At 41.9% G+C, this 16,968-nt stretch overlaps 1 protein-coding gene across 2 annotated transcripts; it reads right to left on the bottom strand.

The window, feature by feature from the left end:
* Positions 1 to 802: 802 nt before the first annotated feature.
* ncaph (non-SMC condensin I complex, subunit H) lies at positions 803 to 11,939 on the bottom strand. 2 transcript variants are annotated; one of them, XM_029510787.1, is made up of 18 exons: positions 11,846 to 11,939; positions 10,823 to 11,083; positions 10,596 to 10,686; positions 10,342 to 10,434; positions 9,845 to 9,962; positions 9,613 to 9,758; positions 8,041 to 8,230; positions 7,832 to 7,914; positions 7,459 to 7,652; positions 7,081 to 7,232; positions 3,055 to 3,161; positions 2,676 to 2,795; positions 2,441 to 2,548; positions 2,018 to 2,182; positions 1,750 to 1,860; positions 1,593 to 1,669; positions 1,420 to 1,495; positions 803 to 1,087 (listed from the first exon to the last, which is right to left on the bottom strand). In XM_029510787.1, the coding sequence occupies exons 2-18, from the start codon at positions 11,038 to 11,040 to the stop codon at positions 1,028 to 1,030; spliced, it is 2,109 nt and encodes a 702-aa protein (XP_029366647.1). In that variant the 5' UTR covers positions 11,041 to 11,083; positions 11,846 to 11,939; the 3' UTR covers positions 803 to 1,027. The 2 variants fall into 2 exon arrangements, with proteins under 2 accessions (XP_029366647.1, XP_029366648.1); XM_029510788.1 differs by having other exon boundaries at positions 11,832 to 11,933.
* Between the last annotated feature and the right edge of the window lie 5,029 nt (positions 11,940 to 16,968).

Raw genomic sequence — 16,968 nt, 5'->3', positions numbered from 1 at the left:
TGTCGCGTTATCATAGTGTTGATGTTTAATGTTACACATCAGAGCTCTCACTCTGTTACTGAAGCTGGCTGTTTCTCTGAGACTGTGTCAGGGTCAGATCATTCAGCATCTCTTTACATTGCGAAGAATATTTACATTTAACTGTAGTTTTTCAATGTTTCACTCGCACAGAACTATTCAATTGTCAGAAATTACCTGGTGAGTGCATCATTGTGGGCCCTGACTGTGGATAATGTCGCCCATGAAGCTACAGGCATAACTGGAGGTATATAACCCTCATGACTCTGTTGTTGGCAGCAGTGATGACAGATGTCAGACTCAGCAGCTCATTCCTAACAGTATGAGAGGTCTGATCAAATAAAGATACTTCACTGAACTGATCCACATCCCAAAAAAACAAGGGAAACTTCCATCTTTTATTTTCATTATTCAGCACATGGCAATAAAATATAGCTGCCACCTGTGATGAGAAGTCTTCCTCATTGGATTGACTCCTCCCTGTCCCTCAGCAGATTTATGTCATGATGCCCAAGTGAATCCCAGTGAGTCCCACCCCACCAGCAGCTCGGGCCTTGATGAACCGGTTCCTCCGCCCCAGGAGGAGGTGGCTAGACTTAAATGCCAACCAGCAGCTGCTGGCGGCCTCTCATAGCTAAAAATAATCCAGGTCATTGCATCCATTTGGGAAAAACAGGTTTTCTACCAGGTGTCAACACGTTTGTTGAGAATATGTTACTTAACCGTCTGAAACCTCATGATGAAGAATAAACTGTTAGAAAGGCTTTTAGAAAAAAGGCTTTTATTTCTTTCCACAATGTACAAATTTGAGCAGCCGCTTAGCATTAAATTATCTATTGAGACAATTGACAGCCCCTAGTGCATGGAAAGACTCATAGTTCAGCCTCTCGTGACACATCTGCTAAACTAAAATGGGTGAAAACATAATCTATAAAGATGTTAAAAACATGAACAAGTACAAGTAAGACGAGAATAAAAGAAGAGTGATTTGTGCCATCAGCCCCCTTCCTCATTGACCCTGTCTTATGATGATATCTGACATGTCGTCGACCTTCACCAGCTCCAGGTTCTGTTGAAAATGAAAGATGATGATAGCATCATTACCTGTTTATATCAGTAATAATAATAATAATAATTAATATGCTGCAGAGTCTTGACTTCAGGGAAGAGCTACTGAACAATCATTTAAATACTAATCAGTAATACTGCACAGAACCTGGACCGCATATCACATGATGTTAAGAAATAACAATATAAGAAGTCGCCTTCTAGAGGACCAGGACTTAAGCTAAGCTGCTGCTGACTTATGCTCCTGTGTTATGATCAGAGGAGTGAATCAGCCTCCTCTGGCTGTAAAATCTCTTTGTTAAAGGAGTTAAAGTGAGTAAGAAGCAAACTCACCTTCTCATTAGCAAGGTGCAACAAAGCAACAAAGGCCAGAGGCACTGACAGGTTCTGCGCCATGGTGTTAGGTAACCTGGAATCCCCAAGGGGAAGAGACAAGTGTTCCCTCACTTTCACAGAAACATAAAGCCAACAAACATAGGTGTATTTTCAGTCACGATAATTCATACCTCTGAAGCAGCGTCATTGTGGTTTGGCTGAAGACTTTCTCCCCACACACCTCCGGCTGGTCCACAGTCTGCATCAACTGGTGGAAGATGAAGGAAAAGGACAGCGTCAGTACAGCACTGGAGGACCTACACTGAACGATGGGATGAGGTCTTGTACCTCTGTGGGCTTCTCTTGGCCCTCAGTGAGGAGGGTCCACATGCTGTTCTTCAGTCTTTTCATGTCCATTTTTTTTGCAGTCTTAGCGTAGTTTATCTCAATCTTGTTGATCTACAGGAAGAAGCAGTGACATCATTACCTCCTGTCCACAGCCTCCATAACTCTGAGGGACTGGCTCAGGAACTGGATCTTCTCAGCTCATGAAGCAGATCAGATCAGATCTGTGCCTGATACTGTCCACCCTGCACTGAGATCTGAGCTCACTCACCCTGTGTGGTTCAGGGACCAGGTTCTCCTCACCATAAGTGGAAACCCCCGCCAGGTCCTGAGACGCCACAGGTATACTGGCACCTGATGGCTGTATGTCCTCTGAACCAAGAATCCCTTCATCATCACCATCACCATCATCATCATCCTCCTCCTCCTCATCCCCCTGGGGAAGAGGAAGGAGAAATATATCGTGAAAAATGATGCTGAGACATTGTCCCTGATCAGGTTCTGGGACTCCAAGCTGTTGACACTGCTCCATCCACCTCCAAAGGACAGATCAGACTTCCAATAATAAGGGATGGTGTGATCTAATCACAGTGGCCGAACTGATGAAGCTGAGCTGCTTCATCTGTTCAGGTCCACCTAGATACATCTGAGCTATAACCCAATCATCCCTCCCAAGACAGAGATGGTTTCAGACCTGGAGACCTGGACAGAAGTTGGCCATGTCGTTGGCATTGTTGTAGTCGTAGTCTCCAATGTTTTCTCCAATCTCTGCAGACAGTCTCTTCTGACCCTCTGTAGTCAGCTGAGACAGACACACAGGACATCATCTTCATGTCGTTATGGATAACATGTCAGAGACAGGAGGTTGTCTCCACAAAGAAATGATGAACATGTTCCTATAGATAGGTAGGTGTGTGTGAGGGGCTCACCAAGCTGGATGGTTTGAGGCTGAGCTGGGATAGAGTCTCTGGAGTGAACTGGAAGTCTGCTGGGAGTGTTGTCTTTTTGTTGCTGGAGCTCAGACTTGACTTACTGTTAGTGGTGGTAGCCTGTGGAGACATAGAAAGGACAAGCAAAGACTGAGTGCAGACACGTCAAGAGAGAGTCCAGACACACAGCTCTGGATTGCAGGACAACATGGATCTACATGGAAAAGTATGATGATTAATTATTAATAATAACCTGTTACAGTCACTGTATAGATATAGGGTATTAAAATTACAGCTGGCAGTGTACGAACATGCCTGCTCGGGTGATATCTCTCCCATATATGACACATCTGGATGGAAAATAATTAAAGGGTTTTACCCTTGTGGTGCGGAAGTAGGTGTTGAAGTTGATGTCATCGTTGAAATCAATTTCAAAGGTCTTCTTGGGCTTCCTCTTGCGAATTTCCCTGTCAGGCAGGTGGTCCACTGTAGGATATGAAAGACAGATGAGCCATTTTCTTACTCTAGAGGAAGACCTTTATGCAAACATTTGGTCTGTGCAGTCTACTTAGATAGACGTTCAACAGCTAAGCTCCATCTCTAACACCAAGCAGCCAATGACTAATGTCTAAGGATATAGATAGGACATCAGATCAGGGAAGTCTTTTTCAAATCAAATCAAATCAGATTTATTTGTATAGCGCCAAATCATAACAAAGTTACATCAAGGCACTTTACATATAGAGCAGGTCTAGACCAAACTCTTTATAAAATTATTTAAAGAGACCCAACAGATCCCCGGATGAGCAAGCACTTGGCAACAGTGGCAAGGAAAAACTTCCTTTAAGAGGCAGAAACCTCGAGCAGAACCAGGCTCGGGGGGGGCGGCCATCTGCCTCGACCGGTTGGGTTGAGAGTGGGAGAGAGAGACAGAGAGTGAGATAGGCATTGGGGGGAGGGTATAGACTGGAACATGCTGCTGCATGAAGTTCATGGAGTTGAGCTGTAGTACAGAATTCATGAAATATGGGACCAGCAGGTGTTGCAGGAACATGGGATGGCGATGAGTCACCACCTGCAGGATGAGGACAGGGAGAGAGAGGAGAGGAACTGGGAGAGACAGAGACTTTGGCAGAACATGGTTAGTAAATGCAGTATAAATGCTTAAAACTGTTTTTTTTTTTTTAAGAAGGATGGTTCTTATCAGCGCATGCAAGGGGGGAGGAAAGGAGAGCGAGCGAGAGGGAGGGAGAGAGAAAGAGGGAGAGGGGGAATGAGGGTGACAGAGAGAGAGAGAGAGAGAGAGAGAAGCTCAGTCCTTCCCCCAGCAGCCTAGGCCTATAGCAGCATAGCTAAAGAGTAGAGTAGTAGACTTTAACTTTTTTTAGTATAAGCTCTGTCATACAGGAAAGTTTTAAGCCTGGTCTTGAAAATTACTAAAGAGTCCGCCCTCCCGGACCGATACGGGAAGTTGGTTCCATAGAAGAGGAGCCTGATCTGCCTCCAGATTTACTCTTGGAGACTTCTCTTGGAGTACCACAAGTAAACCTCCATCTGGAGAGCGGAGTGGCCTGCTAGGACAGTAAGGAACTATGAGCTCTCTGAGATGTGATGGAGCTTGGCCATTAAGAGCTTTATATGTTAAAAGAAAGATTTTGAATTCTATTCTATATTTTACTGGCAGCCAATGAAGAGCAGCTAACACAGGAGAGATGTGATCTCTTTTCCTAGTTCCTGTTAATATTCGTGCAGCAGCGTTCTGAATCAACTGAAGGCCTTTTAGAGATTTGTTTGGACATCCAGATAGTAATGAGTTACAGTAGTCCAGCCTAGAAGTTACAAATGCATGGACTAGTTCTTCTGCATCATCCTGAGAAAGGATGTTTCTGATTTTCCTAATGTTTCTCAAGTGGTAGAAAGCCGCCCGACTAACTTCTTTAATGTGAGGGACAAAGGACATGTCCTGGTCAAAAATTACTCCAAGGTTTCTTACAGTGGAGCTGGAAGCCAAAGTGATGCCGTCCAGACTGATGAGATGATTAGATAGTATTTTTCTGAGGTGCTTAGGGCCGAGTACAATAACTTCTGTTTTGTCAGAGTTGAGAAGTAAAAAATTTCCAGTCATCCAGACTTTTATGTCTTCAAGACATGCCTGCAGTCTGACTATCTGACTGACTTCATTTGGCTTCATTGATAGGTACAGCTGAGTATCGTCTGCGTAGCAGTGGAAGTTGATGCTGTGTTTCCTGATAATGTTGCCTAGAGGAAGCAGATAAAGCGTAAAGAGGATTGGTCCAAGTACCGAACCCTGCGGGACTCCATGACTGACTACAGTACATGAGGAGGAGCTGTTGTTAACATGAACAAACTGATGTCTATCTGATAAGTAGGATTTGAACCACCTTAGTGCAGTTCCTTTAATTCCAATTTCATGTTCCAGTCTCTGTAGTAAAATATTATGATGTCGAATGCAGCACTGAGATCTAGAAGGAGAAGTATGGAGGCTGATCCATTGTCTGAAGTCATTAGAATGTCTTTGGAGACTTTAACCAGTGCTGTTTCTGTACTATGATGGGCTCTAAATCCTGACTGAAACTCTTCAAACAAACTGTTCCCATCGAGATGGTAGTGTAGTTGTTTTGCTACTGCTTTCTCAATGATTTTAGAAATAAATGGAAGGTTCGATATGGGTCTATAGTTTGCCAAAACATCTGGATCAAGATTAGGCTTTTTAATTTGGGGTTTGATGACCACGGTCTTAAGTGCCTGAGGCACATAACCCAGAAATAAAGTCAGATTAATCAAATCTAGAATGAACAGCTCAATTAAATAAAAGATCTCTCTAAAGAGGCTAGTTCTAATAGACAGGTTGACGGTCTGGATGATGAAACTATAGAAGCTAGCTCTGAGAGATTCAGAGGTGAGAATGACTCCAAATGTAAAAGAGGCGATGCAGCTGATTCAGGAGTTAGCTGTATTCAGTAGGAGATTTTTCTCTAACGTAGGCAAGAGCTGATAAATTATTTCCCTGATCATGAGAATTTTATCTGTAAAAAAGTTAATAAAATCATCACTGCTTAGAGCTAAGGGGATCACTGGTTCAACTGAGCTATGGCTCTCTGTCAGCCTGGCTACAGTGCTGAAGAGAAACCTGGGGTTGTTCTTGTTTTCCTCTATGAGTGCTGAGTAGTATGAACTTCTAGCACTGCAGAGAGCTTTTTATATGTTTTAGGCTGTCTTTCCAGGCTCTGTGAGACTCAGACTTACTGGAATGCCAATTTCTTTCTAATTTCCTTGATTTCTGCTTTAAGGCATGGATTTGGTAATTATACCAGGGAGCCAGCCTCCTCAGATTAAATACTTTCTTTTTGAGAGGGGCGGCATTGTCGAGATTCAAACGCAGTGTGGCCATAGTGCTAGTCACAAGGTCATCAACCTGCGTATGGAAGAAATCCTCATTTGAATTTAGATATGGCATTGTTGGGAATGATGACCGAATGTTCTCTTTAAATTTAGCCACAGCAGCTTCAGATAAACACCTTCTATTGCTGAATTTATTCCTCAATGCTGTGGAGCCCATTAAAGTAAACTCAAATGTAATAAGGTAATGGTCAGTCAGTAGAGAGTTTTGGGGAAGAATTGTTAGCTTGTCAATTTCAATGCCATATGTTAGAACAAGATCAAGGATATGATTATAGAAGTGAGTGGGTTCATTCACATGCTGGGAAAAGCCAATTGAGTCTAGTAGGGAAAGAAACCCAGAACTAAGGCTGTTGCTTTCTACATCAACATGTATATTGAAATCTCCCAGTATAATGATTTTATCTGTACTGAGTACTAACTCTGATATAAACTCAGAAAAACAATAGAGTGCTGTGAAGACGTTACGCCTCATTTGGGGACAGAGATAAATGATGAACAAATAAATAAATACATCTAATACTTCAGGAAGCATGGTGAAATAGTTGTTAATCAGAGCCAACAAGAAGGTCATGATTCCCGGGACTAGGGCTTTCCTGTGTGGGGTTTGCATGTTCTCCCCATGCTTGCGTGTGTTTCCTCCGGGTACTTTGGTTTCCTCCCACAGTCCAAAAGACATGGATGTCTATCTTGATTGGTGACTCTATATTGCCCATAGTTATGAGTGTGAGGGTGACTGTTTGTCTCTGTCTGTCTATTGGCCCTGTGCTGGACCAGTGACTTGTCCAGGGTGTGCCCAGCCCTCGCCCAATTTGAGCTGGGATTGGCTCTAGAATTCCAAAAACTGATAAGCTGTAGAATATGAATGAATGAATGAAATATTTCTGACAGTATTTGGCCTGCTGTCATATAACCACAAGGACAAATTACAATCAAAAGAACTTTCCTACATCTGATGAGCTTTGTACCCACGAGCTTCACTCACACGTGTGCTTTGGCTTGAACTGCCAGTATCCTGGCCCAGCCCATGTGGCCATGGTCCTTGGGCTGAAATACGAGTACTCTCTGGGCTGAGAGGACAACTGTAGACACATGGTGGTAATGTCTCCCTCTCCGATTGGAATCACATCCCTGAGACTAAGGACACAACAGAACAAGAGACAATTTCAACCAACAAAAACAGATGCACAGAGTGACAGCAACAGACAGAGCTTTGCAGGCCAACAGTATTATATTTTGTCTTATTCATTGTTTTCTAATGAATTAAATGTCTCTGCCTCTGCTGGTGGTAATGCAACCCCCACCCCACACATGTCTGCTCATCCCACAACAGTTTAAACTATTAGACATCAGTTAATTGTACCTTCCTTTGCTGGAACCAGAGGCCTCATAGCCGTCCCTGTGCTCCTTGGTTCCCTCCTCACTGTTGCCCAGACCCTCCTCATAGTCAGCATCAAAGTCAGGACAGTCGTCCTCTTCAGGTTCAGGCTCAGCCTCAGCATTCACATTGAACACATGTTCACCCTGTTTCATCTTCTCCAGGAGCTGATTAATAGTCTAAAAGAGGAACGTCACACTGGGATCACATGTGCGTGATGACATAGACCTCAAATTGCTAGATGTTAATTTTGTGGTCTTTCGATTGAGGTTGACTTGGTCATACAGCTTTGTGTTGAAAGATGTATTCAATGAGAGCAGTGTATTAAATCAGTTTCTGTGGTTATGCAGTGTCTGACCTGCTCAGGGCTCCAGCTTGTGAAGGAGAAGTCCTGTAATGAGGGGCAGATGGAGCTCTTTTCCTGGGAACACTGTAATCCACCTGAGGGAAACACATCACCGAAGAATTCAGAGAGATACTCAGTCATACAGTTACTCAGCCACAGAACACAACCAGTTGTGTTTAAGGTCTAATACACATTGTTCAGCGTGGGCCAAAGGTTTTTACCTGTGAAAGGGGAGGCAGAGACTCCCAGTGGAGGAGGGGGGGAATAGGAGGGTCTGGATTGGAGCAGGGTCATATAAGACGGGAAGAGCAGTTCACAGCGACAGTTCTCACTGAAGAGAACTGACAGGAAGACCCCAGCAGTGCTGCTTTCATCAAAGGAAGATGCCATCCTCTGAAACATGGGATCCACCTAAGCAACAAGAGGCAGTTATCATGGTTAAATATTCAGTTTATTACTGAAGCTCCAGTCGGGTCTGAAGAGGTGACACAGGCGCAATGAAGAACAAAGATAAAAACATATGCCAGAAACGGAAATGTTGTGACTCAAATCTAATATTTGTTATTAATCCTTAGAGATTAATGAACATAACTGAATGGCATCTGAAGATCTGTAGAGATATAGGAAATATCTGATGATGGATTTAAACAAATAATATGATTTCAGAAAAGTAAATTCCTCCAGACACAAATAGAGGTGGAATCTGTGCAGAGCTGATGATTTAGTACACCATGTAGTGTTGATGTAATAACACACTGCTCCACTCAGACCGTTTTCCAAAGCAAGCAGGTACGCTTGTTTAAACTTGGTCAACAAACTTGGCCCAAGGCACCTCATAGAAACCTTATCTGACCATCTAATCAGTCTGGATGGCATTACTTTAGCTTCCAGCTCCACTGTAAGAAACCTTCGAGTAACTTTTGACCAGTAGCCTACATGTCCTTTGTCCCTCACATAAAACAAGTCAGTAGGGCAGCTTTCTTCCACCTGTAAAACATTAGGAAAATCCGAAATATCCTCTCTCAAGAGGATGCAGAAAAACTAGTCTATGTATTAGTTACTTCGAGGCTGGACTGCTATAACTCATTACTATCTGGATGTCCTAACAAATCTCTGAAAGGCTTTCAGATGATTCAGAATGCTGCTGCACGAATATTAACAGGAACTAGAAAAAGGGATCACAACTCTCCTGTGTTAGCTGCTCTTCATTGGCTGCCAGTGAAATTTAGAATAGAATTTAAAATTCTTCTGTTGACATATAAAGCTCTTAATGACCAAGCTCAATCATATCTCAGAGAGCTCATAGTTCCTTACTGTCCTAGCAGGCCACTTTGCGCTCTAGATGGAGGTTTACTTGTGGTTCCTAGAGTCTCCAGGAGTAAATGTTGAGGCAGTCAGGCTCCTCTTCTATGGACGCCTGCTGCTCCCGTTTATTCTATGTACTTCATACATTGTCATATGTTCCTGCTTGCATCTGTATTGAGTATCCCCTTCTCTTGCTTTCCTTCTCTCCCTACTCTACTCAATCAAGAAGAAGAGTGTGTTCACATCAGTACTAATTGACGCTAATAAATATCTGTCTACAGTAGAGTCATAGAAACTGGGTGAGAACCCTGACTGTAAATTGGATGATAGCAGGTCTTAGTGGGATGTGACCAGTGGAAAAAGGGGCTTTATAGAATCACAGTATGCAGATGGAGCAGCTTTCTAGCTCATAGCAACAGTCAGTGAGAGACAGCTATCATGTTAATGGCTGACCTTCTACCATGTGTTTGACTCCAGTGTACGCTCACCTCACACTTCCTCTCAGACTCAGCACTGGTAATGTTGCTTAAGTTTTGCTCCACCGTCCTCTTTGGAGGCCTCTTCTTCTTTGACTGCTTGGCGGTCACTTCACCCCGATCATCCTCTCTGCCCTCCTCCTCCAGAGGAGTGTGATCTATTGATACACAAACATGAGTGAACACAAAGCCTGAAAAACTCATCTGTTAAAATGAAAATGACACAGAGAACTCAGACTCTCACCCTCTCCAGGTTTGGTCTCAGCCCCCAGCCCACCGAGCACCCTGTAGGCATCAGCGTGAACAGCATCCACCCTCACAGCATAGATCTTTGTGCTGGCATCCAGAGTGCCAGCAGCAACCTTTGGCAAGAACAGCTTTAAAAACACTACATTCTCTCCCAACTGACCCAACTGATCTGTAGCTTTCATTAATTCAATTCAGGATGACAGGGAGACAATGGATGAGAGACAACACAGAAAGTAGACTTTACTAAAACCTTCACTGGATTCAAGACTTTTAATGATTTATACAAAGCTATTTTCAGACACTGCTGCTCCATATCAGTTCCTTCATTATCATGACTGTATGTCATTACTCCTTCAGATGGAGAAAAAAGAAGAGTTCAATATTAAAAAGTCACTTTCCTCGGGGGGGCAGGAAGATAAATAACCTTGTAAATATATAGTAACTAACTAAGGATGCCTCCTGACGGGTCATAAAATGGATAAAAACTCAAACCTTGAAATTTGTGAGCTCAGAATCCTTCTGTTTGAGAATGTCAGCCATGTAATCAATCAGGTGCAGACCAAAGGCGTTTTTTGTGGTGATTTTCTGCCAAAAAGAAAAAATGTCAGATTGATTTAAAATTCTAAACACTCTCCATCTCAAACCAACAGCTACTTATATGCACATGGGAGATTTGCATTTAAATATTTCAACACTTTCAAAACATTGTACAATTGTAGTCCTGCACAAAGTTTATGTGCACTTACATTCTCAGTGGAGAGCTTTATACAGGTGGAGTAATGCTCTGAGATCTGTGCATTAGACAACTTGGGCACAGCAGCAGGAGTACCTGTAACACTGCATACGAGAGAACATCATCAACTTCCTGAATGTACAAGGCTGTTAAAGCTCTCCGAGTCCAACTAGGCTTTAGAAATCAATACCAGCTTATGTTCATACTATACGTGTTACACAACAGAAGGTCATGGTTTACCTGTGAGATGCAGAATCGTTGAAGGAGGAGTCACTGGCAGCTTGAAGATCGATGACCCTTGACCTTCGACGTTGCCTTCGCTCCAGCTCATCATCATTACCAGGGAATGCAACAAGCAGAGGGGTGCTGCAAGTTGCAGGGGACATACTCTTGTTCTTCATGGAAGTCGATGTCCATTCTGGACGTACCCGGGAGACGGGCGTGGAAGTTGCACTCATCTTAGCTGGCCACAGACCAGTATCAAGAAAACTTACTCAGTCTCTAGAAAGTGAAAATTAAACATGGCCTGGTTACTTATTTTAGTGTGAACACCGGAGGCAGCTGACATCTCCTCGCCTTCTCGTTTTTAACTCAGTGACAGAGATAAACAGTCTTCTCTCCTGGTGACCAGTTGATCGACACTCACATGTAAACAATATATTACCAGACAATCTCACGTGGAAACAATTACTCTTGCTCTAAAGAAACGAGTCTAAAAAGTATTTACAGCAGAATGTTCACGTAACCATCGCAGTGAAGCTAGTTTCATGTTTACAACCGACGTTTTCAACCGAGCTCACTTTACTGTACATGACTTTTATTACACATTTGCTCACCGGTGAGACAAGGGCAACAACAACTTGTATCACAGCTCTTGCGATATTTCTATATGCTGAGTGAAGTTATGTTGTTTGACTGTGACTTTGGTCGTTTTGAATTAGCTTTAACTCGACGCAACATAAACGAACGTATTGTGACTGGAAAAAAAAAGCGCTCGGTCAGATGCCCCCATCAACAGACGTCTATATATCAAACTTTATCTGCAAACATCAAATCCACAGTTGACCCAAACTTAAAGCTGAACCGAACCACCACTAGCACAATGAGGTGACATCAAATTCAGAGGCCGGACCGCTAGCTGCAGTTAGCATTAGTGGCTTGGAGCTTGTCTTCACTATCTCTGTGATCATATAAATGAGTGACCGACACACAACAAAATGACCACAACCCTCATTTATTCTCAACAAACCTCCTGATACCCACTGTCAGTCCTGTTGCACTTTAACTCGGCCGGAGACACCAGGGCAAGGATACAACTTCCAGCTCCCGATTTGAATTTTTTTGCGCCGAACGGTTTACGTTGCACAGTTTTACGCAATCACGTCAAACTCCGCCCACTCAAACTCTTCCGTTGAAAAATCTAACTACCCGTGATGACGATGATGATTATTAATAATAACATTAAACTAAATAATAATGGTAGTAGCAGTAAAAATAATATCAATAGAAGGGAAATAATAATAATAAATAAAAATAATACCAATGATAATAATATTTGAACCAATCATGCACCTTAAAGCAATCTGTTTTCATAAATGAATGACTGCTTTATGGTGGACATGATAATGGTTCAGATTATTATATATTAGCAGCAGATGTAATTTGTCATAATGTGCTTTGTGGTCATGGATAATAGCAGCTCCATCGAAACTGTCTCCTAGGACAAATGATAATTTCTTTATGTTTGACACAGGAGACAAATCAAGGAAAAATTTGCTCAGACCTAATGTCTCTGAGATCATCTGCAGATCTGATGTTTAGAAGTAGGCTGATGATGATGTCTCCTTCAGGCTGGAGGACATGAATGTATGGATATGATACAAAGTGGGAGAGGTATATCAAGTTTTCAATCATTATGGACTGATCGTTTACTCTATTCATTAATATGTATATTAATATGTTGGACAGCACGGCATAGGGTTAAGTGCTGTTGCTTCACAACAAGAAGGTGCTTGCTGTGCAGAGTTCTCCCTGTGCTTGTGTAGGATTCGTTGGGTACTCCAGTTTCCTCCCTTCTGCCCAAAGATTTGCTGGTCTAGGTTAACTGGCTACTCTAAATTGCCTGTAGTTCTGATTGTGAGTGTGAGTGGTTGTTCCTCTCTGCCTGTCTCTCAATGCGCTGGCCCGGTGATAGAGTGGCAACCTGTTCAGGTTGTACCTTACCAGATATGAACTGGGATTGGCTCCCCCTAAACGGATAAGCAGTAGAAGATGAATCAACATGAATAGGTATAGAAAGTAGGAAAACCATGAACTCAATGAAAACAACAGTTGCTCAGAAGTTGGCATTAATATCAAATGCAGTGGAGACGCTGGGCTGCTGTATCTCTGTCCCATGGTCCTCCATTTTTACTTGATATTTTCTCTCAGATTCTGTCCCAAGCCTGGATAAATTGGAGGATTGCATCAGAAAGGACATGTGGCACAAAACTGTAGGCACCATGTAGGCACCAGCGATGGACAAAGTATACATCTCCAGTACTGGAGCCAAAGTGCAGATCCCTCTGGTCAAATGTTGCTCCAATAAAAGTGAAAGCTAAGCTAAGTTAAACTTAAGTTAAACAAGTTAATCACTTGAGTAAAATTACAGGAGTACTTGTTTTTTGTTTTTTTTAAAGAATATTTTCTATTATATATTTATAATATATATTTTTAGAATATTTTCTATTATATATATAATATATATATATATATATATATATTTTTTTTTTTTTTTTCAGCTTTCAATTTAACAATATATATATGGAAACACAAACACACAATTCCAAACCCCTTCCCCAACCCACCCAGCCACAAACTAATAAATAAATAAATAATGAAAATAATATAAATTTTGATCAATAATTTTTAAAAAAGGGCAGAGAGGCAAGGCAGACAACAGTAAGCACCAATGGCAAAGAGCTTGCTAAGATGTGTCCCGCACAGTGAAGAGATGGTCCGTAGCGGCTCTTATGGACTAATTTGAAACAACTGTGTGGGAGGAACTCTGTGATTCTCACAGGGAGGACATCGACAATCTCACAGACAGCATAACAGACTATATTAACTTCTGTTTGGAAAACACTATACCCACCAGTACTGTACGGTGTTTCTCACCGTTTCTCTCAGATCAGCTGTGCGGGATTATTGAGCACATGTTCAATCTGAGCCTGAAGCTGGGGAGAGTGCCGCAGCTGTGGAAAACATCATCAACCCAAGACTCCACACCCCAAGGACTTCAGCAGCTATAGGCCGGTGGCACTAACATCTCACCTGATGAAGACCCTGGAGCGGCTAGTCCTTTTCCACCTCTGCCCCCAGGTGAGCCCATCACTGGATCCACTCCAGTTTGCCTACCGGTCGGGAATTGGGGTGGACAACACTGTCATCTTCATCCAACACTGGGCTCTCTCTCACCTGGAGAAACCTGGGAGCTCTGTGAGAGTGTGAGGTCATGTTTTTTGACTTTTCCAGTGCTTTCAACAGTAGCCTAGACTTCTGTAGAGACAACCTGGAGCACATCAGGGTGAACCATCACCTCACACACTGGATTCTGGACAATCTCACCAACCGTTCACAGTATGTGAGGACCTGGGACTGGACTGTGTGTCCGACACGGTCGTCTGCAGCACGGGGGCCCCACAGGGAACGGTCCTGGCTCTGTTCCTTTTCATTCTCTATACTGCAGACTTTTCCTACAACACACCCACCTGTCACCTGCACACAATATATATACACACATATATATATATATATATATATATATATATGTTGTGTATTGTGTATACATGTTGTGTTTTGTTTGGCTTTGGTGAGGAAGATTTGCCTGGCTTAGTTGATTACACAAGTTCAAAGGCATAGTTTGGGAAACCTTATCTTTCTTGCTTACTGTTAGATGGGCAGATTGATTCACCTCTCTCTGCAGGTTGCGGTGTGTGATGACACCCAGCCAAGAAAAAGCCAAGCACATAACAGATATTGGTGCATCACCCAAAAATTTCATCACAGTAGGTGAGGCCGATGATGTTTTGTGTTTGTGTCCTGTACCCCTCTGTAAGACTCTGGAACAGATGATGCTCAGAGTGACCTGGAGCACCTCACCATGGCAGTGTTTGTCATTTGGAAGGAGGGGGAAAGACTGCAGGAGCCACCTAAAGACATTGGCATCGTCATTGAGGGCATGAAAGTATTGCATGAACTGACTTTGGTTGCCTCACCTTGAGCCCTGCTCCTAGGTTTGATTTATGAACTCAACCTAGCTTATCCAAAACCTCTTTGCTTCAGTTTTGAATTGCTCCCAAAAATTTTCATGCAGCTTGATCAGCACAAGATGACCCCCAAAGTCCATAATCTGTATAGCAAACTTCAAAGCTCGCAGTAACACACTACGATGTATTCCCCTTTACTGCAACTCTAAAGCACATCTTGTCAGGTTGTAAGGTTAGTCTGTCACAAGGACGGGATACGTGGCGACATAACCAGGTTTTAAAAAGCTTAGCCTGTTCATATATTTTCATCCCCATTGTTCAGTTAGTGTTCAGTAGCATGATATTCAAGAGGTTTTTATATACTATATACTATGTACTTGGCAGGTTATTTGTGAGAACACTATGTTGAGATTATTAGGCATATTTATATAATACATTGTTGCACTATTTTGCACTTTGCTGACAAAGTAACATTGTGGTCTTACCAACACTTATGCATTTTGTGCATGTGTTTTAAAAAGGACAAATGTGTAATGTGATGGCCTAGAAGCTGTGTTGGTGGCCATAAAGTTAAAGATTGTTTACATTTATACACTAAAGTATAAAAAGACATCAGATTTTGAGGGTTTTTTAATGTATATTTTCAGTGAACTTAAAATGGTAATTTTAGCTATATTTAACAAATAAATTTAATTTTAAGATTACTACAAAAAGTAATTTTAATGAAACCATAGTAGGGGTTAGGGTTAGGTTAGAAAGGAGCACTATTTTACTTTTGGGTGATGCAAATTGAGTTGGAGAAACTTTAAATTGCCTTTTAACTTTGAGCCTTAATTTTAAATTGGATTAATGCAAATGTTGATTTGGTAACAATTGAATTAAGTTCTTGTGACTTAAATCAATTTGGTTAATCTAACACATTAACTTAATTTCAAAGAACTTAATTCATTTAGGTGTTACCAATTGAAACAATTCATTTAAGTTGGTCCAACTATTTTCTATTTTCAGTGTACTCTGCCTCTTGTCGGACTTTAAATAGCCAAAGTATCCCCACACTACTGAATTCCTCTGACCTTTGTCAGTGTCCGTTGGGGCCGCTGTCGCATGTTAACATTTTCTGCCATTTTCACATATTTTGCTCCCTCTCCTAACATAATCATATCACATAATCACGTTTTCACTTTTAAGCCGACTACATCACCTACTCTCTGTGTATGCCAACCTGGCTTGACATGGCTGTAACTATTCCAGCTGTGTGATTGGCTCGGCACAGCACTATTCTCACTATCGTTGGCTGTTCCTGTTGTCTGTAAAAACATGGATGGAGTTCTATTGACCATGTCTTAGATTTCTATTGAGGAAAAGTTATTTTGCGACAATTATCGTTATCGCTTATTGCCAGGCCCTAACTGGAGGCTGCCATATGAATGACATTAAGTAACCTAAACATTTTACTGGCAGAGAATCTCTTCTGGATAAAACCAAACTGGTCTATGTTTCAATTATCAATGTATCAATTTTGGTAAGGATTTACTCAACCTGTTTGCTAAAGCTTTAGAAATCAATTTCTAATCTGCATTCAAAAGCGAAACTGGTTGAAAAGAGGAGCACCTTAAGGGGTCCTTGTTTTTATTTTTATGGACCACTGTAATTATAGCCATCAAAAATTAATCAGGGATGCTTTGTGTTTTAGATGCGAGATTAGTTACATCCATAAGAAGAGGTATAAGCAAATCCTTAAACTTCAATTTAGCCTTAAACTTCAAAAATTCAGGGGGGGGGGGGGGGCACCCATCCTCCCATGGTGATTTATTACATTGGGGTGTAGATAGAGCATATTAAATTTCTTTTAAGGTAAATGGTGAATCTAGATCCTTCTGGTCGTCATAGATGGATTATTGCAAGGGCAAAGTGAGCGTGTGCCCATGGCCCCAGAGCCAATAGGGGCCCTTGACTTTAAGAGTTTTTTGTTTTTTGTTTTTTTCCTGTTTTGTAAAATAAAAACATATTGAGTGTTAATATTATCTTAAGCAAACAAGAAGAAAAATGAGAGGAGAAAGACTGGATCCTGGGAAACTTCTGGACAAGTTGCCTTTAGTTGAACACAAGTGTTACCAAATGAACACCGGATATCATCAG

Source organism: Echeneis naucrates, chromosome 9 (assembly GCF_900963305.1).
Source record: "Echeneis naucrates chromosome 9, fEcheNa1.1, whole genome shotgun sequence".
NCBI classification, from domain to species: Eukaryota; Metazoa; Chordata; class Actinopteri; order Carangiformes; family Echeneidae; genus Echeneis; species Echeneis naucrates.
The sequence above is the reverse complement of the archived record's forward strand: the minus strand, read 5'-3'. Positions and strand labels throughout refer to the sequence as shown.